This window comes from Prionailurus bengalensis, chromosome B4 (assembly GCF_016509475.1).
Source record: "Prionailurus bengalensis isolate Pbe53 chromosome B4, Fcat_Pben_1.1_paternal_pri, whole genome shotgun sequence".
NCBI lineage: Eukaryota > Metazoa > Chordata > Mammalia > Carnivora > Felidae > Prionailurus > Prionailurus bengalensis.
This window is the reverse complement of record NC_057358.1, coordinates 43046275-43069294: the sequence shown is the minus strand read 5'-3', so window position 1 is coordinate 43069294 and position 23020 is coordinate 43046275. Positions and strand designations below refer to the sequence as shown.

General features: G+C 36.2%; 1 protein-coding gene across 4 annotated transcripts in view; it reads right to left on the bottom strand.

Moving 5' to 3' along the window:
* Nucleotides 1-239: 239 nt before the first annotated feature.
* Nucleotides 240-23020, bottom strand: part of RIMKLB (ribosomal modification protein rimK like family member B) — a 70825-nt gene continuing 48044 nt past the window's right edge. For 2 of the 4 annotated variants that reach the window (XM_043564504.1, XM_043564507.1), the window contains exons 3-10: nucleotides 19358-19588; nucleotides 17141-17227; nucleotides 15868-16071; nucleotides 7959-11845; nucleotides 7254-7466; nucleotides 5002-5079; nucleotides 4390-4553; nucleotides 240-417 (exon numbers count right to left, since the gene is read on the bottom strand). In XM_043564504.1, the coding sequence (XP_043420439.1) occupies nucleotides 11382-11845; nucleotides 15868-16071; nucleotides 17141-17227; nucleotides 19358-19588 (986 nt within the window). In that variant the 3' untranslated portion in view covers nucleotides 240-417; nucleotides 4390-4553; nucleotides 5002-5079; nucleotides 7254-7466; nucleotides 7959-11381. The remainder of the gene's footprint in view (nucleotides 418-4389; nucleotides 4554-5001; nucleotides 5080-7253; nucleotides 7467-7958; nucleotides 11846-15867; nucleotides 16072-17140; nucleotides 17228-19357; nucleotides 19589-23020) is intronic. The other 2 variants (XM_043564506.1, XM_043564508.1) reach the window with 2 other exon arrangements.

The window sequence follows — 23020 nt, the reverse complement described above, 5'->3', positions numbered from 1 at the left end:
ATGATACATATTTTAATGCCTACGTACCAAGGGGAGTAATCATTTCAAAACATATCATAGAAAGATCAGTATGTCAAAAACAAAGGAGTTTCATCTTGCATACTGAAGAAAAGGATAAAAAGAATGACACATGTGGAGCTAGACTTCAAATCTAGCCATATGGACTGAAGTGAATTCATACAAGATGGAGTGGGCAGAAATGACTGCCAAAAGAACAAATCACACCCCATACTATTTCATTCCCAGTCTGGTGTTTTTATTTTAGAAAACACATTGAATCAAACAGGTTAGAGCTACTGCTTCCTTGTTCTGTGTATTTCTATCCTCCATTTCAAAAACCATACAGTCAAATCTATCTTCGTCCATTCTGTGAATGAAGTGATAAGCAAAAAGGATCACTGGTTACTTCAAAAGAACCTAGAGGGGGAAAAACACATATAGCTCACTTAAACCACAGATTTAAACAGTTTTTATAATTAATATGAGAAAAAGAAAATACTGAAAATTAACTAATGTGACAAAATATTACAAACTGTCTAGATTACAAAAAACAAAAACAAAACCAAAAAACAAACGCACAACTAGCTTTTTTGTGATTACCACACTTTACCTTTGTGATCTCAGTTGAAAAAGATATATACTAAGGTATAGTCTGTTATTCTGACATATAAAGATGTATCAGCAATATTACCCCTTAACAATCCTATTATATAGACACTGGGGTTTAGTGTCGCCAGGAAAATTGTACCAAGAAGAAAACCTTGAGACAAGAATAATCCTTGCACAAGATCACACAAAATAAAACAAAATTATTATACCAAAATTCCTGAACAAAATTAAATTTAAATGTTATATTCTTACTCTATTACCCTAGGTTACTTTTTTTAAAAAATTTTTATTTTAAGTAGGCTCCACACCCAGCATAATGCTTGAACTCATGACCCTGAGATCAAGAGTCATAGGCTCTACTGACTGAGCCAGCCAAGAGCTCCTAGGTTACATTTTCAACAAATTAGACAATGAACAATAAATTTTGATTCTAATTAAAATTCAAGTTGGCCATCTCTATAGGAACCAGAATTCAAGATGAAGACAAAAACTGTTTGAAAAGACATACAAATTCTAGCCCTATTAATTGAGGTGGTATATTCTTGTGTTCCATATGAGTATACACAATGTCATTCAGCATTAGAATAAATGATCTTTTTTAACAGAAGGTGACTTCTTTTTACACTGTTTCTTTAAAAAAAAGGAACAAAAGGATGCCACATATTTGGGGCGCCTGGGTGGTTCAGACGGTTAAGCGTCTGACTGTGGCTCAGGTCATGATCTAGTAGTTCATGAGTTCGAACATTACATCAGGCTCTATGCTGACAGCTCAGAGCCTGGAGCCTGCTTCGGATTCTGTGTCTCCATCTCTCTCTGCCCCTCCCCCACTCACGTTCTGTCTCTTTCTCTCTCTCCCCAAAATAAATAAAACATTAAAAAAAATTTTTTTTTAAGTTGCCATGTATTTAGTCAATGGTATCAGTTATTCTAGCTTCATGTTACCATTCGTCCAAGCATACACAATCATCCCATTTAACCATCCACTTGCCCCATTGCTAGTCTAATAATCTGCTAGAAAATAAGGAATTTCAGAACAATATAAAGTTTTTGTTGTAGACTGATTCATTTTCCAGAACAGGAATGCAAGGCAGGCAAGAAGACAGGTAGAAGATTAATGTTATACTAGGCCTAAGGAATCCATTCTGTTCTCCCTTAACCAGAAATTGCAAAGAATCTGAAGACCTCTTTGTGTCTTATCTTAATAAGGGACATCATCACCAAACCCTGTAAATGATGTAATCGTTAATTTTACATATAAGCCATTTAAAATAGCCACCCACAGCTAGCCTTCATATCCTTCATTTGAAGGGACTCCCCACAAGATAACCACAAGCACAGTGATAACTTTCCATTGGTGTATCACAGCTCTCACTGCAGAACATTTCATTTCTTCAGCGACTACAACAGACTTTCAAAGATCATGATAAAATGAGCACTTTATTAGCAGGTAGGAGATTTGGGTCCTTATTCCGGTTCTATAATCTTGGGAAATTTAATAACTTCTCTGAACCTTAGTTTCCTTACTAGCATATTCAAGATTACAATATATAGCCTCCAAGCTTGCCAGCTTAGAAATTCTAAACTTCTATGGCAGGCCCTTGTATGCTGGTAGTTCAATCTGTTATTACATATATTAATAGGAAGCAGGACTCCACCTATCCATCTATTCATTCATTCATTTACTTAGGACTCCTTTTCTTTAAATAATAATTTCTCCTCTGGATATCCTGTTTTCACTGTCTATAAAATTTGAAAACAGGTATTTGTGCACTACTTTAAGAAAGTTAATTAACACTTCTAAAATCTTCACATGTATATCTTAGAAAAGATTTAGCTCAATTGCTATTAACTTTTATCTTAAAGGCTAAAATTTTATTTTCTCTCCAGTTATAAAGTACTAAAATTGCATATTTAAAAGTTGCTGAGAGTAGATCTTAAGAGTCCTCATCCCAAGAAAAAAAATTCTGTAATTATGTACAGTGATGCATGTTACCTAGACTTACTGTGATGATCATTTACCAATGTATATAAATATCGAGTCACTGTATTGTACCTGTAACACTAGTATAATGTTATATGCCAATTACATCAATAAATTTTTTATTTTCTCTGGTAAATGTCTACAAAATAATGACTGCTTTGCTCATTTTCTAATTTCATTAGAAACTTTAAAAAATCAGGGACAATTTGAAGTTAAAAGTCTAGATGAAATTAAGAACCATAGGACTTTTCTTCTGTCCAAGTGCTCATAAAACAGCTTGGTTTCCAGCAACAATAAAGACATTATAGTTAAAATAAACATGTAGCTGAGTAAAGAGACCTGCATCTCATTATAAATTTCAATTCTTAACTCTTGGGACTTAAAACCTCAATTTCTTCTATTCAGCCTCACCAACTTCTAAAATAATCACACTGTTGATACTCTGATTAACATGTCTTAAGGCAGTTATTGATGCAAAGAAAATAAAGCTGTTTACCCGAGCAGATACAGACGCAATACAGAGAATGCAAATGAAAAGGGGGAGACACACATACAGAAAAGCAGGCAGGCAGAGATGAAAAATGGCAACAATGGAAAAGTGAAATTCTGAGGGAATGAATGAAAGAAAGGGAGAGGCATACAGGGAGACAAAGGGGAGGAAGAGTTACAAAGACAGGGAGGCAGAAGCACGACTAAAGAAATGGAAGAAAGTAAGAGCAGAGACAGTAAGGCCAGAAAGAAAAGTGAACAGAATGGAACTGACAGGCAGACACAGTAACAAGGAAATGGGACTAGATAGGGGATAGCTAGTTGAAAAAAAGATCATTTTTACCCCCTAAGTTTTTCAAATTACATTTTTAAAAAATTTTTTTTAGTTTTTAGAGACAGAGTGTGAACAGGAGAGGGGAGGGGGGGAGGGGGGGGAATCTGAAGCAGGCTCTAGGCTCTGAGCTGTCAACACAGATCCCGACGTGGGGCTCGAACTCACGGACCTTGAGATCATGACCTGAGCTAAAGCTGGACGCCTAACCGACTGAGCCACCCAGGTGCCCCACCAAATTACATATTTTTATTGGTATCCCCCCAATGTGCCACTAAAAAGAGGACAGACTTTTTTTTCTATAAAATGGCTAGCAATGTGTATTTCACTTATCTTAAAGATTTTCTAAAAATCTGACTCACTGTGAGACGCGTACTTTTTACCATCTTTAAGGTTCACATAGTGGATGTGTTGATAATTTGATGAGAGAGAATTTGACAATGTATATACCTATCAAATTATCACATTGTATGCTTTAAAAACATAATTTTGTCAATTATACCTCAATAAAGCTGGGGAAAAGGTCATATATATCAATATACTGGGGAGAGACCCCTAATTTTACACACTGCTATTTTTTTAATGTTTATTTATTTATTTTTAAGAGAGAGAGAGAGAGAGAGAGAGCGAGAGAGCATGAGCGAGCATGTGAGCAGGGGAGGTCAGAGAGAGAGGAGAGAGGACCAATCTCAAGCAGGCTCTGGGCTATCAGTGAGGAGGCCAGCGTGGTGATCAATCTCACAAATGGTGAGATCGTGACCTGAGCTGAAGTCAAGAGTCAGACACTCAACCGACTGAACCACCCAGGTGCCCTAATTTTTTTTCTCCCCGAAGTAAAAAGTGATAGGACCCTAGTTAGGCCAAATTTATCCTAAGGCAAAGGCCTACAGGGCCATTTATGATTACATACTACAATGGCATATAACACCACTATCCCACTATCAGACTAAAAACACATTCTTAGTTGAAAATAACTTACCATTCAGAGTGAAAATCCAAAAATTTTTGTCCTGTTTCCATTATTTGCCCCCTTTGCTTCAATTGATATGTTATGCTCTATCTCTTGTCCTATGGAGATTCTTTCAGTAGCCATCAATCTGAAGAATTCCTTCTTCTGCTGCCACCTACCAGTTTATTTCTCTGCTGCAGCAGAAGGGTATATAGAAAAAGTTCTTGCTTACTATTCAGATTAAACTGAAAACTTCCTTTAACATTTCATATTTTCACATGTGCACAAGCTTCCTCACTGTTCCCCCAAGTCCTCCCCACCAAAGTCAAAACAACAAAAGTCCCAATCACAGAAAATCAAACAAGTATGATCAATATTCATGCTAAGCTGGGAATTCTTTTTAAGTGGAAAGATTTAGATGCTCGGCAGCTGCCATCTCAAGAGCCATTTCTTTTGTTACACTTAACTTCTTCACCTATCTCTACAATCTTATGAATAAGTGTGCAACTTAAAATTTTAACTAGGTAGTTTACAGCTCCTACAAATTTTAAGTTCAGAAACTTTCAAAAGAACTGTGGAAGATGCAGCAATAAAGGCGTTTTTTAAAGTAATTCTAGAAACTAAAGGTGTTAGGTGCTTTACCTGCATGAGTTTTCAATGTTCTGGACTGCTTATTGCCCAATGGCTCTGAATACATTAAAACACGAACACATACGCCACCTACATTTAAAATAGGGTAGCATTTGTATGCCCATATAAGCACTGGGTATATCTTTTGCAAAAGAGTAATAAATTCATTAAGTCCTTTTAAAAGGACTAATCACAAATGCACATTTCCTCAAACTCTATACATACACAAAAAAATTAGGCCCAAAAAGGGAGACAGAGTGACAAATGTAATAGCAGTTGTAGAACTGGAAACTAACACAACATAGATGTTTTCTGTTTGTTAAATTCCTGAATATCATTTCTATTCCCGTTCTTTTTGTCACTGAGGGTCTAGGTTAAAAGTTTATTCTGCATTAGCTACTAAAGAACAGTATCCAATAATGAACAGTAATAACAGTAATTAATGGCTTGTTTTTGTTCCACCCTCCCACTACCTTTACCCCAAAATACAGTTTTGCCAACATAAAAAATAAAACAAACAGACATAAGCACCAAAGGCTAGTCAACAGTGGCACTGCAGCAACATTGTTTCTACTTTCTCATTCCTTCCCCCGATCTCAAACCCCACCCTTTGACCTCTGTATATGGGATGAGCCTGAGCAGGAGAGTTGGTGATGTCAGGACTGCGCCGTTCCCACGGATGCTCCTAGAGGCCTGCTGTGCTTCTGGGAACTGGGGCACAGTGATGTCTGTCTGACTGAAACCTAAAACAACAACAATTCACCCCACCCCTCATGTTCCCAAACCCCACAACAGCAGCCAGGTATATACGCTATATAAGGCCCAGCTAGTAAGTTTGTATATAGTGAAATCTGAAAGCAAGATCATTCTTAACAACTCAGTGATCTTCATGGGGATAACAGAATGGAGACTGTTAAATTCTCCACGTCCCATGCAATCACATAGTCCACACATTCTAATGCTGGCCATTCTTCTATCAAGAGAACAAAGTTCTCTGGTACAAGCCTTTTTAAGAATATATCACAAATTCCTGCAGGAGGCAGCTGGGATTCCATTGTTAGTAAATTTCAGTTCAACAGATAAATACTTTCCTCTTAAGATGTTTAGGGGAGAGACTGGTCCTATCTGGTTATGGGTGAACTGAAGCACAAAACAGGTTAATGATTTATTTTATGCCTTCAGCTGTAGAATGCATTACAAGCCAGGATTTTCCTATTAGCTAACTAGTGAACTTAAAGCCTCGTCGGACATACGTCTAAAGCCACAGAATAAAATTACGCAGAAGTATATCTTGAAAAGTTCCTGACCGCTGTCTAGTAGAAAGAGGATTTTTCTCCCCAATGAAAATAACTCATATTAGAACTAAAACTTTAGGAAAGACAGGAGAAAGGAGGAAAGGGTAGGTGGACTGGGGTAGACAGAGAAGAGGCTACTACATTAGCTAATGGGAAGGCTATTAAAATGGATAACTCCTATTCCTGCCACTAAGTTTGTTTTATAGCCTTGGTTAATGTGCTTAATGATTTGTGCTTCAGAAATGCCCTCCGATCTTTGCAAATCTGTAATTTTTTACTGTTTAAACCTTTATGATAACCTCAAGCTGCTCACATCTATCTTCTTTGTTAGAACTAGCATCTTAGAAATGCTAAAATGATTAGTTCTGAGTCACACTGTTCCTTAAATAACTGAAATGCTTTCTATTATCTTTGTCTCATCATTCCTTTTCACTTTTATAATGATGTCACAGAAAGAGAAGCACTAAGACCAACTCAAGACTATGATGAGTTTTTACCATATATATAACCTAGAACCTAATTTTACCTTTTCAAAACTCTAGTTTTCCATACCTGGCAACTCCTAATTGATGTCTTTATACTGTGAGCTCACTGTATTCGGAACACCAACCCCTGAAAAAGCTTAAGCCAGAGTAGCACAATGGAAGAAACAAACAAACCCAAAACAAAAACAAAGCCAAAAAAGTCACACTCTGAAATACTTAATTATAGACATATATGCAAGGAATGGAGTTAGCTAAATGGCTAAAGTAAATCCCCAAAGTCCTGAGTTCATCCCAACCAACTCAAACTTTACCCCCAAAAGTTCTTCTTTAATCAAATTATCTGTTAGATATGCGTTTTGTTTCTTTTTTTTAAACAAGAGTTTTTACAAACCCACAGTTGCCGTTAAAGTACATAAAGAAAGAAAATTTTTTAAAAAGAAAGTAAGGTTAGCCTTGCGATGGAAAGAAAGGAGAGTCAAATTACCTGCAAGCAGGCTGGGGCTGTGCCTGAATCCAAACCGCTGCATTTACCATTCATTATACAGCTGCATTATTGGGGGAAGGGGAGTTTAGAAGGGCACTGACCCCGAAAGTTCTCAATACTTCTCACTCATCATCAGGAAGGGGGAAGAAGGAAAGTTTTTTCTCTGGGTATTTTTTTGTTTGTTTGTTTTTGTTTTTTTGGCTCCTGAAAAGGCTGGCAAAGAACAGTAACAGTGCAAGCAGTTAGAATATTTCTTTAAAAACAATTTTTAAAAATGCAAAACATTAAGGAATTTAAAACACCAAACTTTCGTTAATATAGAAAGAATTTTCACTAGAGTTAGGCAGCCACCCCAAAACAGCATGGCAAAAGGGCACTGATAAAGGAAATAAAATACCACACAAAAATCCAAAACAAAACTAAAAACATTTCAAATTAAACCTGGAAGACTAGAAGATTCCAACAGCAGATTTCTGTCCACTACTGAAACATTCCAAAATCCAAGCTTCAAAGGCGCCTAAATGTATCTTAAATGAAACTTTGTTTTGTTTTTTTTTTAAGAAAAAAAAAAGAAAGAAAGCAGTGAACCTGGTTATAAATCCTGCAATATATTACATTTTAAGATATCCTAATACAACAAAAACAAATTTTAAATGAAATTAAACAAACAAACAAACAAATAAAAACAGTAGCAGCAGAGGTTACCTGTCTGAGCACCTACATTTTCTTAGGAGGGGATCGTGTCTCACCAGCCATATAGCCCATAAACCTTCTCAAAAAGAGTGAGCCAGGAGAAAAATGTAACACAAGATTGGATTTCACAACGTCTCTAAGCTCCCCAGACCCCAAACTGGGGATTCACTGAATGAAGAGATTTTGTTTTTCCATCGTTTTCCTCTTGAGAAAAAGAAGAGATGATTTTGAAAGTCAATTACTTCTTTCAATGCCTTCGATACCTTCTCAAAAGTCTGATAAAGTGCTTGATGAAAGCAAGTCTCTTGATGGATTTTTCTAATGTTCCAGCATATTTTCTTATTGATAGCATATACAGAAAGATTTCAAAGTTCAGTGGAGTAAAAGCCAGCAGAAATGACCAATCAATTATTAGGCACCAAAAAAAAAAAAAAAACTATTAAAAATTTTAAATGGAATCGTTCATATTTGTGTATGTGTGTGTATGTGTGTGCACAGTCCAGTTTTCATCACAGGTAACATAAAAACAATATCAGAATTACTTTTAAAATACAATTAAGAATTACAATTTTAACAATACACAATTTTACAATAATTCAGATTTGGGCATAATAAGACTTATACATATTTGATAAATATACATTTTTACCTCTCATAATAGCAATGATAATACAAAAGTTGTTAAACAATAAGAAAATATATTTAACTTTCACTTCAATATCTGGGATGTTTCATTTGGGTTCTTCCAGAATGATCTGTTCATATTCTTTACCTTAATTTTTGAGTGAGTTCAAGAAGATACCCATGTTTTAAAGTCTAAGATGACCATTCCTACCCTTTTCCTTTTAATATGTGAGTGTATGATCCAGAAATAGGTTGGTAAAGCTATGTTTTAATATACTGGGAATGCACAAAAGATCAATCAGTAGTGAATAAAACTAAAGGTGAAATAATCTCAGATAATTCTTATGATACAGTTGGTTAGTTTGGTAAAAAAAATTTTAAAGTCTATCTACATTTTTCCTAGTGCCTTATCCAACCCAACACAAACCCTGAGTTTTTCATCAAATAGAGAGGGTGTTCTATTTATGTTATAAAATTCATAAATCTATATACATGTTATATGTAACTATTTAATGTGTCATAATTTATGTGACAACCAGATGGTCTCTACACAAACATATGAATAATGACTTAATTAAGCAGTTCTTTCTCCCTCATTTATCTCTCTATCCCAAATATTATGCATCCTCCTATGGTCATTCAGTGAAAGAAGTACCATGTATTTCTTTTTGTTAATGAGACAGAGGTACTTATATATGTATGTAAGGCCCACAATAACTCTATGCAAGTCAAATTCTTTCATAGGAGATTAGAATATCCTAAAATAAATTAGAAAATCCTCTTATTATCTTTTTCTGAGGTGAAATGAGACACTGCACAGATTAGAGGTACTATTCTATTTGTCAACAATCAACCTTTCACTCAATTTTAATATTATTTAATTCTAAGGAAAAAAACAACTTTTATTACATTCCTTTTTAAAACGGGGAAAAACTGTACAAGCATGATCAAACCTCTGTTAGAGCTGGTTAATACTGATCTTTTATTATTGCCTCGAAGTCTCTCTAGTAGTGTCCAAGATATTATGTTTAAGGTCCATCTGAAGGAAAAAAGCACTGGAGAGGCAAGAAAGGACTCGGGTAAAAGCTTCAGAGGATTGTAGTGAGATGGAACTTGCTGTTTAAAAAAATTACGTTGCGCTCTGGAGCATCTCCATTTCTTAACACACCTTCCAAACCCATTATTCAAATAGATTTACCCCTGTTTCAAAGGCTCGTGTTATATGCCATTTTGGGGATCTTATAAATTCAGAAATTAAACGAATATAAAGAATGGACAGTATTGAAGGCTTCAGAGTTGGGCTATAAGAGACTTAATACTGCTAAGTAAGTCCCCAAACAAAAATGTCCAGTCCACCCCACCCTCAAACCTACATGTAATAGGAGAAAATGCACAGCCAGAAGCATAGAAAAGCATGTAGCCTTGAATAAATCATACACCGAACAGTCTAGAACCAAAGAAAAAACCAAACAACATACATATACATAAAAAGGCCTAAGAAGCATCTATTCTCTTTATGTCTTTAGTGAGTACCTCTACCCCAGTGGAGTATAGTTATTAAAACAACTTATCTGTTTTTTAAAGTAAAAACTGTTTCCCCATCATGCTCCATTTTCTAGAATCTATCTTTTTTGATTGTTCGGTGAAACAAAAAGCAAAACACATACACATGCATGCGTGCACACACACACATATATACTCCCTCCTAAAATGTGAAAAATGCAAATATATAACGCTGGTATTATAAGTCACTTCAGCTTTATACTAAAGAACTCATAGACCCTTGATTTGCCCCCCAAAAATATTTTTCCTTGTCCTTATACTTTAAATGCCCAACCACCAAAAGAAAAAAAGGAAAAAATAAAAGGCTTTAAATGCACATGTTTCAAGTCAGTGTCTTGTTAACAAAAAAGGTAGCACTTTCTTCACTTTGGCCATTGTTAAAGATGCAGGCATAGATCAGGGAATGTTAGACTAGCATGTATTAAAAAAAACTGCAACATTAACAGAGCATATATCTTTCAAAAAAGATTAAAACACTAACAAATACAAGTCAATGCACATATTTTAAACTAGTGTAATTTTATCTACATTGGAGTAAATGTCATCTTGTGTACCAGACATTGCAATACTGTTCATTTCCCTTTTATCATGCAAAAATGCCAATTTTGTCATTAGAAAAAACCTTTATTGGGTTATATTAATACTGCCCTCCCACCCAAATGAAGGGAAAAACCGAAGCACAAAAATTATAAATCCCAGCAAAATAGCTCTTCAAGATTTCATAAACTACGGACATAAAGTTGCTAGTTAATATGGTAAAGGCAGAATTTTCAGACTTGTATAAAAAAATTCCTATAATTTAGGTAGATTATTTTCCTCGCTCATCACAAATCTTTGCAACACAATGTGAAGTTATCCTACTCTCAATTTTGTAGCAACTATACAAAAGCAAAAGCAAGGGACCATAAAAAAACTGTGTGTTCTTGATGGTCTGAGAGCATACACATTTTTGAGTGATTAAAAGGTTAACTATAACTGATGTGTTTCTGTATCTCACCTCTTCTGCCTATCTGCACTATCCGTAAACAAAAGTCAGTAACATCTTAATAGCAGAGGTCTATCTCTCTCCCCTGTCTTCTCTCCTAACTAATCCTACTCAATTTTCTCATCTTCCTGAGTACCTTCCATGAACAGCATTGCAAGTTGGTTTAAAAAAAAAAAAAAAAAGGAAAGAAAGAAAGGGGAAAAAAGAAGAAAAAGAAAGTGAGTTTTACAAGGGTTTTGTTGGTTAATTATTTACCGGTGGAGTCACTCCACCAGGAGTTTGATTTCATTGGCTAGCAGCTGGTTCATGTTGAATAGGCCCCCTGGGAGCTTGGTGAGTAGCTCTCGCTCCGTGCTTTCAGGGTCGCTGTCAACAGAGCTGGAACTTGCGCTCATGTTGTCGACAGCAGTGCTGGCTGGGGGACCCAGCTCCGGCTCACTAGTCTCACTGGCCGTGGACACCACGGAGAGCAGGGACATACGCCGGGTGAGCCGGCCAGAGGGCAGGAGGGAGGCGGCATAGTCCGCTATGATACCAGCTACATCTAGATTACAAGCCTTATCAAAGGCGATGAAACCTACATTTGCATTGGCCTCGCAGACACAGAAGGAGCCGTCATCTTTCATCAATAGGTCAATGCCACACACATCCATCCCCAGGATATTAGACACCTGGATAGCTAGCTGCTTCCCTTGTTCACTCAAGGAGCACATCATCCCCACACCACCTGGCAAAAAAAGAAACAAAATAAGTTGCCAAAATGATACATTTTTGGAGTAAAAACACCGTTTTTAGGTTTTTTTTCTAATTTATTTTTGAGAGAGAGACAGAGCATGCGTGGAGGAGAGGCAGAGAGGGAAACACAGAATCAGAAGCAAGCTCCAGGCTCTGAGCTCTCAGCACAGAGCCCAACATGGGGCTTGAGCTCATGAAACTCGAGATCACGACCTGAACTGAAGGTGGATGCTTAACCGACTGAGCCCTCCAGGCACCCCAGAGACAGAGAATCTTAAACAGGCTCCACACTCAGCGCTCAGGGCTCAATCTCACAACACACTCTTTTAAATCAGTAGTGAAAGCAAAGGTGCCATATGCAATTTTTTTCTGAAGACGGCATTCAGCTTCCACAGAAACCTATCTTACTTGCAATAATACGGATAGAGGTGAAGGTACACCACAGACTTTATATTTTTATGAAGGCAGAGAAGAATAGAAAACAAAGTAGACAAAACTGTTATCTTCCAAATAGCAGAAAATGTATGTCTGATTTGAACACAGGGACACAGAAGTTAACCGTTAATGGAATGTAAAACCATGGATGAGCATCCACATTGACTGAGTTTGGGAACAAGGGTGGAAATGGAATTAATGGTACCTTACAAAACCACAGAAGTTGGAAAAGAAAAAAGAGGAAGAAGCAATTTAAATAACAAACACAAAATCAAACTGAAGGAATTAAATAAACTGTATGAGCAATAACATTAAAAACGAACTGAAATTTCCCATGGAAAAAGTGGAAACTAGTCAGACCGGAATGAAAGACAAAATTTAATTATAGGCTGTATTAAATGAAAACATTTTTTGAAAACTAAAGGAATGGACAAAGAGATAAGGGACAAAGGCAAAAACAAACTTGACTTCATAGCTTTATATCTCTTGAATATAGTATATACCGATATACACATTTTTTCCTTTATCAAATACTGACAAATAATCATGTGCTTGTCCCAGGAAACAAACAAAAAAACCTTAACAAATTTAAAAACACTTTTTACAGGCAACATTCTCTGACAATAACCCAAGAAAAACAGAAATTATAAATTAATGATTTAAGTAACCAAAAGATTTATTAAGGACTTAGAAATTGCAACACTGATCCCCTAAATTACAGGGAAATGAAAACATGTATAAAATCACTTCATACCAAAACTTTTATTTTGAATTAGCAAGAATTACTTATAAAGTAAGAAACTAAGAAGAGAGATTCAGTAAAGACAGAAAGTTGAATGAATAGAATAGAAAAATAGAAAGGACAAAAAAATCCAAATGTTACTTTGACAAGATTATGAATGATACCAAAGACAAAATTGCAGACAAAGGAGAGATTCAAATAAGCACAAGCAATCATCTAAAGAACCTGGCAAAAAAATCTGAAACCTAAAACAAATGGAAAATTTCTAGGCAAATGATAAATTACCAACACTGCTTCAAGCAGCAGCAAACTTAAACAGGCCAATTATTTATTATGGAAGAGATCGGAAAGGTGACAAAAGCGCTACTACTACGAAAAGAACTAGGACCAGATAGGTTCAAAGTGGAGTTTTCTTTAGCTATCCTTTATTCTGATGTTACTTTACCTATAGAGTGCCAGAAGATAAGACTGAAAATTCCCCAATACATCAAACAAAACCAAAATGTTATATAACCTTGATCAAAAATGAGTAAGAAGTTTTGTTTTGTTTTAACTTTTTTCATTTATTTTGGGACAGAGAGTGACAGCAAGTGCATGCAAGCAGGAGAGGAGCATAGAGAAGGGGAGAGAGGGAATCCCAAGCAGGCTCCACACTGTTAGTGCAGTGTGCGACTAGGGGCTCCGTCCCATGAACCATGAGATCATAACCTGAGCTGAAATCAAGAGTTAGACGCTTGGGGCCCCAGGGTAGATCAGTCAGTTAAGAGTCCGACTTAGGCTCAGGTCATGATCTTATGCCTCGTGAGTCTGAGCCCTGTGTGGGGCTCTGTGCTGACACCATGGAGCCTGTACCCTGCCTCAGGTTCCGTCTCTCTCTCTTTGCCCCTCCCCCATTCGCACTCTTATCTCTCTCAAAAATAAATAAATTTCTTAAAAAGAGAGAGAGAGACACTTAACGAACTGAGCCACTAAGGTAACCAAAAAAATGATCAAGAGACTTTAAAAAACGGGGGGTGCTTGGCTGGCTCAGTTGGCAGACCATGTGACTCTTGTCCTTGGGGTTGTGAATTCAAGCCTGACATTGGGTGCAGAGATTACTTAAAAAAAAAAAAAAATAAATAAAATCTAAATGTTTATTTCCTTTTTGAGAGATAGAGTATGAGCAGGTGAGGGGCAGAGAAAGGGAGACACAGAATCCCAAGCAGGCTCCAGGCTTCATGCTGTCAGCACAGAGTCCAACTTAGAGCTCGAACTCTCAAACTGTGAGATTACGACCTGAACCAAAGGTGCACGCTTAACCGACTGAGCCACCCAGGCGCCTTCCAAAAAATAAAATCTTTAAAAAAATCAATCAATCAATAAAATGTTTTACAGTCAACAAAAACTATTCATTACGGAAAAACCAAAACAGTCTTTGAAAAAAATAGCTTGAAAGCTTATTTCCAGGAATAACCATAATTATCTAAGATGTATGTATGTAACTTCACTTAACTGAGATATTGTGTAATGGTTTTTTAATTACTTTTTTGAGACAGAGTGTATGAGTGAACGCGAGTGGGGGGCGGGCAGAGAGAGAATCCCAAGTAGGCTCTGCTCTGTCAGCAGAAAAGTCCAACGTGGGGCTCAACCTCATGAACCCTGAGATCATGACCTGGGCTGAAATCAAGTCAGACACTTAAACCAACTGAACCACTTAGGTGCCCCTGAGATCATATTACAGTTAAAAAAACATTAAGAATATGAAGGGACAGAGCTTAACAGTTTTAAAAAATGATTAAATTCATGTCATGTACTTGAAAATCTAGATATCTGCATAGCTTCCATGTAATTTTCCAATTTTGGAAATCAACATATTCAAGAGTGGTTAAGAGGACAACTCTGGAGCCAAACAGTATATTTGCATCCTGGCGGCACCATTATTAGATCTGTTATCTTGAGCAAGTTACTTACTGTTCTGGGCCCTCCTCATCTGTAAAATGGGAATACTAACAATACCTAGCAATATCTAAAGAAGTTAATAGTCATAAAGCACTGACTACTGTACCAGCACTGAAGAGATGGTAGTTGGAATTACTGTTAAAACTGAATATAAGAGAATGCTCATATAAAAAAGGCCTCTAAACAATCTGGTTACCAGAGGGGAGAGGACGAAGGGGGATAAAACAGGTGAAGGGGATGAAGTGGTACAACTTCCAGTTACAAAATAAACAAGTCATGAAGATGAAAAGTATAGCAAAAGGAATATAGTCATAACATTATAGTAACATATGGGGACAAAGCACTGGGCTGTACACCTAAATCCCTGGGTTGTACACCTAAAACTAGTATGTCCATCATACCTTAACAATAAATATTTGACCAGTTTGGGTCAAGATTAAAATGTCTGTTGGACAACTACATGGAGATACTACTGAGTAGGCAGTTATTTATATGTACCTGGAGTTCAGGAAGAAAGCCTAAATTACAGATATAAATGTGAAAATCACAACACATACATGGTATTTAAAACCATGAGCCAGATTGGATGACTAAGAAAGTGAAGTATAAGAAAGTGAAATAAACATTAAAGAAAAAGCTCAGACTAAACTCTGAGGCACTTCAGCAGGAAGATCTCAAAATTTATGACTCGGACAAATCCAATTTTACTACTAGAAAAACAACTCAAAAGTATATTTACTATATTCAAGGTACGGCTACTGATCATAGTTATATGTGAAAGGTGAAAGATAATATTTTTCAACTTACTAAGTAAAAAGATCTGTAATTATATATGAACACTCGCTGGACAAGCTGTAATAATATTATATATACTAGAAAGACACATGCATTGTTTTTACCTAGTGAGCAGTTACTTTGCATCCTTCCATCCGTTGAACAACGTAACATGGTGCCAACCACACGGCCTCCCACAACAATGACACGCACATCCCGTCCATGAGACTCTTTTACGTACTTCTGGAACAGGTATGGAGCTTCATGGCGAATAAGATGGCTCAGATCAGCCAAATGGTGCTTATCTCGAGCCAAGAAAACAGCTTTGCCTATGATTGAAAAAGAATAAAAAACACATGTAAGTCATTAAACTGCGAACAGTTGATATGTATTACCTGCATCTTCTTGGGTCCCAACCTGCTCTTTCAGAATCTATTAATTTTTAACCAAAGTAACAGTTATGGTAGTTATTGAAACAATGCAAAAATGTATTTAAGATAAAGTTAATAATCTCCTACCACTCCCTTAATTCCTACAGTAACCTAGAATTTATTTCAGTAGATGTTGTGAAGTAGAGGTCCAAGGTTTATATTCCTCCATGTGAGCCAATAATGCCAGCCTCGTTCATTAGCAAAACATTTCCTTCTGAGAAAAACCATGTTTTATAGGGATATCTGGGTGGCTCAGTTGGTTAAGTGTCAACTCTGGTTTCAGTTCATGTCATGATCTCACAGTTCATGGGTTTGAGCCCCACATCGGGCTCTGTGCTGACAGTGCAGAGCCCTGCTTGGGATTCTCTCTCTCCCTGCCCCTCCCCTGCTCTGTCTCTCTCTCTCTGAAAATAAATAAACAAAAAAAAAATTTTAAAGACCATGTCTTATATATTATTACACAATATATACAAAATATGCATAGGGTAAAAGGGCAGTATGTTACTATATACCTAGTTTTATTTCCAAGTTCACTAGTCCATTCCACTGCTCTATTTGTCAATTTTTATGTCAAAGGAAGTGGCTATTTATTTAATTTTTTTAATGTTTATTTTTGAGAGAGAGACAGAGTGAGAACAGGGAAGGGGCAGTGAGAGAGAGGGAGAGAGACAGAATCCAAAGCAGGCTCCGAGATGTCAGCACACAGCCCAATACGGGGCTCAAACTCACAAACTGTGAGATCATGAGCTGAGTCAAAGTTGATCACATAACTGAGCCAGCGAGGCGCCCCAAAGAGCTATACATTTCAACTGATAAGGCTATTGTCTAGTCAATAACCGTGAGGAAATACAAAGAAAATAATAAGAGCATTGATCAGATTAAGAAAAAATCTATTTTGTATCATCACCCTTATTAATTCTCAAGAGTAATTTCAAAATGATGTGCCATAGTGACAACTCATACGCACCTCTATGACCCCGCGTATTCTTCACTACCATTGGAAACTCCAGTACTTCTGCTTCATCGATCATTTTAGCAAAATTTTCATGACCACCTGGTTTGAGTAAAAAAGAAATTTAAAAAGAATAGTAACAGAGGTGTTTTGTGGTGTTATCTATGCTAAAGTCAGCAACACAGGAGATAGAAGGTAAGAACCTGATGGCTACATTTTGTTTTTCTTAGAGAAAGTAAAAAATAAAAGTTGAAAATACAGTTAAACATCATTTTAAAACAACACCTTTTAAAATGGATGAAAATTATCTTAAATTATAAATATTCTAATATCTAACTCAAGGAAATTATCTTTCAGTTAAAACAAAATTTCCTAGTTCTATACAATTTTTCATATTTTTATCCTTTAATCTTCCACTACACAAATAACAAAACCACCAAGACCTACTTTAGTGTATTTAAATTCCAGTTTTAATCTAAAGATTAAAGAATCTCAATCTAAAGATTAAGAAACAGAAGAATGAGTCTGTTTAGAAGACTCACTCAAGGATGAAAAGATGCTACGTGTGTTCTATCCCTCTCAAACACACAAATTAATGTTTCATATCTCCATTATGAATCAGAGTTCTTTGTATACTACGGCAGACAGTACCCATGAGTTAAGTTTTCTTCTGTTTTTACTGCCCAGGAACAAATGATACAGTAGCAAAATCAGAGCAAAAATGAATTGTGGTATCAGAATGGTGATGTAAAAAAAATTAAACCAGGAAAAAGTTCATTAAGCAACTGCAGTAGCATACATGTGCAGCCTAGAGAAATTAAGATGATTCAGTCCCCAATTTTAAACTGTCAACATTAGAACATAGATAGTATTTGGTAACTGGGCTAACACTTTTCTCCTTTCCATTCTCTTAAAATCAGAAGTGTAGACCCATGATATAAGCTATAATATAATATTCCAAAAGCATCTGACAGAATTCTCAAACTATTCATATTGTCTCTTCTTTTTTTTTTTTTTTTTAATTTTTTTTTTTCAACGTTTATTTATTTTTGGGACAGAGAGAGACAGAGCATGAATGGGGGAGGGGCAGAGAGAGAGGGAGACACAGAATCGGAAACAGGCTCCAGGCTCTGAACCATTAGCCCAGAGCCCGACGCGGGGCTCGAACTCACGGACCGCGAGATCGTGACCTGGCTGAAGCCGGACGCTTAGCCGACTGCGCCACCCAGGCGCCCCCATATTGTCTCTTCTTATGCAATTGCTAAAAACAGCAACTGTATCAACACATGTCATACAGACTTGGGGAGTTCCCTTCTTTAAAATACTAATGGTAGGAATAGGATAGGGATTTCTTTTTAAAGCTTCATTAACTCTCTAAGCATACTACTGGACATTTATTTGAAAAAATGTCTTTATGGAAAATTGCAATGATTTATAGCAAATTTGATCCTTTCTAATCTAAAAGAACTGGACAAGCAGGAAATACATTAACATAATATTGTTTACGGCAGTGTTACTCAAAAGTGTTGTCCAAAAACCTGTGCCTGTTTATGACTTCTCTGCTACTAATATGTAACCAGGTAAATACAAAAAGAGTAAACACTGGAAGCTTTTATAACAATCTGGCATTTCTCAGATGTTTTTTTATCATATTTTGTAAGAGTATTGATACACAACATACTGGTCTTTAAAGAAAAAAAAAGATCCTTTACTTTTACCATGGTTTTGGAAGCACTGGTTTTAAAGTATACCTATTACAGTGTCATTTCCTTAAAAAATAAGAGAAAAAACTTCAAAAAAAATTATCATGAAAGTGCTAATAAGGATAAACAGATATTAAACAGAGATGTATCGAATATTACAGCCTATGAGATCTGGCCCACTGCCTTTTTTAAATAATAAAGTTTTATTGGAGGACAACAACAGTAATTTATTTAAGCATTATTAATAAAGCTCTCTGACTACAACAGCATTACTGAGAGCACAAGAGTGAACTTACAGCCTAGAAAGCCCAAAATAGCTAAATCCACTCTACCAATATCACAGAACTAAATCTTGACACATGATTCACAATGCTCCTGCCCAGTTTGTTAACACTGAAAATTACTTCTGTAAGAAGTTCTTCCATGTTCACAAATTTCCTTGTATCACATAACCCTCTTAATTTAGTATGCCTTTCAAAACCATCAGTGTTGTAAAACTTAGACTATAAATTCTTATTAGCGAACTTACCATAAGAGAAAGTATCTGGCAGAGGAACACCATGGCCCGCCAACTCTTGAAATGTCCAGAACTTATTAACACAGTTCAGGATGGCTTGAGGTCGGTTCATCAACCGGCATCCCATCTTCTCTAGATGGCGCAAAACAGTGATGTCACTATCACTCTGCACCCAAGGGGTTGGTACTCTCACTACCACCACCTGGGGGTAGGCAGTAATCAGTTCTCCATTGATCCGTAGACCTGAAATACACCCCAATGAAGCCAAAACCATTAAAGGGAATATACCAAAATATATTAGACCTGGGCTCACAAAACCAAATATACCATTTTCACCAGAACAGACAGACATTCTTCCTTAAATTATATTCCTTTATAAGAAAAAAGAAAATTTAATGAGAAGAATTTCTGCAGTGGTTAAATAAATTATGGTATGTGCCAATACAATGAAATACTACATAGCCTTTAAAAAAGAAATTCACAGAAGCACCTGGCTGGCTCAGTCAGTAGAACATACAACTCTTAATCTCAGGGTGGTAACTTCAAGCCCCATATTGGGTGTAGAGCTTACTTATTAATAAAAGTTAAGAAGAATGTCATAATCTCTATGTTCAAATGTAGAAAAAAATGTCCAGATACATAATGCTGAGTTTAAAAAAATCAAATCTGATGTATGGAATTGTTGAATCAATACACTGCACACCTGAAATTAATATAAAACTGTAACTAGAATAAATTACTGGAATTAGAATAAAATAAAAATAATTCTGTACCAATTATGTTCATTATGTGTTCATTTCAGATAAAGCAGGAAATAAGAAAGTTGCCTTCTTTTATGATTTTGCTTATATGTTTTTATGCCCAGGTGACGCATTTTATTAAACACCTGTTTACATTTATTTTTAAGAAAAACAAAAAACAAATCTGAAAAGTTTTGTATTTACATATGCATAGAAAATGTATGACCTGATAAATGATATAGGTAGCTTTCTCTAAGTGTGAGTGGGTGGCAGTGCAGGAAGACAAAGGTAGAATGGGAAACTTCACATTTTGCTCCATGCAATTCTCCATCTTCTTTAATTTTTTTTTAAGGGAGGACATTTATAATTAAAAAAAGATTTTAAAGAAAGTTTTGGGGCACCTGGCTAGCTCAGTTGGTACAGCATGTGACTCTCGATCTTGGGGTTGTGAGTTTAAGCTCCACATTGGGTATGGAATTTGCTTACATATAAGATCTGTAAAAAATAAATAAAATAAATAAAAGTTTTTTGGATGTTACCCAATACCATTCTATTTAAAGAGGTCCCAAATAATAAAGGAACAAAGTATCTATATGAGTTGTTCCTTAAAACCTATTTTCTTTGGGGTGCCTGGCTGGCTCAATCAGAAAAGCGTGTGACTCTTTTATCTAGTGGTTGTGAGTTTGAGCCCCACATTGGGTGTAGAGATTACTTAAATATAAAAAAAAAAAATCTTCAGGAAAAAAAAACCTGTTTTCATTTAAAAACAGCATATGCTCTTCAGGGGTGCCTGGGTAGTTCAGTTGGTTAAGTGTCCAACTTTAGCTCAGGTCATGATCTCGCAGTTTGTGAGTTCAAGCCCTGGACTGGGCTCTGTGCTGACAGCTCAGAGGCTGAACCCTGCTTTGAATTCTAAGTCTCTGTCTCTCTCTGCCATGCCCCAGCACATACATACTTTCTTTTTCTTTCTTTTCTTTTTCTTTTTCTTTTTCTTTTTCTTTTTCTTTTTCTTTCTTTCTTTCTCTTTCTTTCTTTCTTTCTCTCTCTTTCTTTCTTTCTTTCTTTCTTTCTTTCTTTCTTTCTTTCTTTCTTCTCTCTCTCCCTCCCTCCCTCCCTCCCTCCCTCCCTCCCTCTCTCTCTCTCTCTCAAAAATAAACATTGAGGTGCCTGGATGACTCAGTCGGTTAGTGTCCGACTTCAGCTCAGGTTATGATCTCACAGTTTGTGAGTTTGAGCCCCGCGTCAGACTCTGTGCTGACAGCTCAGAGCCTGGAGCCTGCCTCGGATGCTGTGTCTCCCCCTCCCTCACAAATGTCTGTCTCTCGATAATAAACACTAAAAATTTTTTAAATAAAAAAATGAAATAAAAAACATTAAAAAATTAAAAATAAAAATAGTATATGCTTCTTTACGACAAAGACAAAAATATGTGATATATTCTGCTCCCATCCAACGTCCTAAGTACTCAGTGTTAATCGTATATATTTCCCCCCCTGCTAAGTACGGAAAAATATTTATATAATTTTTAGAAAAATTCGATTTTTAAAAAAAACTTAACAATTATATCTTATAGATACACCATATGAGCAATACCTTACTCAGACATTCATTCACTTAATAAATATTAAGCAATTAGTATGTGTCAGATTATTTTATAAAGAGCAGACTTGGATTGGCAAATAAGGCAAATAAGGTCCTCACTCTTCAGAAGATTCCATTCTAGTAGGAGAGACACTTTCAAACATGGCGGAAGTTCTAATATAGGAGAGATCAGTGGGTAAGAGCTGAGTTAGGGCCTAAGACTTAGGAACGTGTGTGTTTCAAGAAAAGAATAATGACACTTCACATATAAGGGAGTGGGAGAAGTCACAGAGCAAAAGAGCAGTACAAACAATATGTGCTTCAACTGCAATTTGTATTGACAGAATGTAAAAGATAAGGTTGGTCATTTAAGGTGTCAAGCATGCAAAGCCACAAGTTTTTATTGATATATAACTGGCATATAACACTATTAGTTTTAGGTGTACAACATAATGATTTAATATATGAAAAATACTGAGAGATGATCACTGCAATAAAGTTAGTTAACATCACCTCACACTTATAAATTCTTTCTTGTGATGAGAACAGTTAAGATCTACTCTCTTAGCAAATTTCAAATATACAATACAGTATTGTTAGCCATAGTCACCATGATGTACATTACATCCCCAGGATTTATTTTTATAACTTGGAAGTCGGTACTTTTTGACCACCATCTCCCATTTCCCCAACAACCATCCCCCCAGATCTCTGGCACCCACCAAACTGTTCTGATTTGTAGCCAGGAGTTCAGACTTTTTTGATTCTACATGTAAGTAAGATCATACAGTATCTGTCTTTCTGACTTATTTCTGTTAGCAGAACAGCCATAATATCCATCCATAATGTCACAAACAGCAGGATTTTCTTTTTTAATGGCTAAATAATATTCAAATGTATGTAAATATATCACATTTTCTTTATTCATTCATCCATCAATGGACAATTAGGTTATTTCTGTGTCCTATCATAAATAACGCTGCAACGAAGCACTGAGATATATCTTTGAGCTGGTGATTTTTTCTTCAGGCAAATACTCAAAACTGGAACTGCTGGATCCACAAATTCTGAGCTAAAGAGTTTACATCTGTTCTGATTAAGGAAACTGAGGGTATGTGCTGCCTGTTGATACTTCACACCATCCCTATCTTTTAATCCGTCCTGTATGGCAGGATCTAGAAGCATTTCCTATACTCCCTTACCAGCAGGATTCCATTTTAAGAATCTACCACCAAGAGACAGTTATATACAATTTTAAAGGTGAAAGAGATATAGAAGTCATTATTCTCCAGGGGCAGCTGCACATAGGTATGTGGTCACCAGCACATGTGAGGATTTGCCAGTTGCTTCAGGC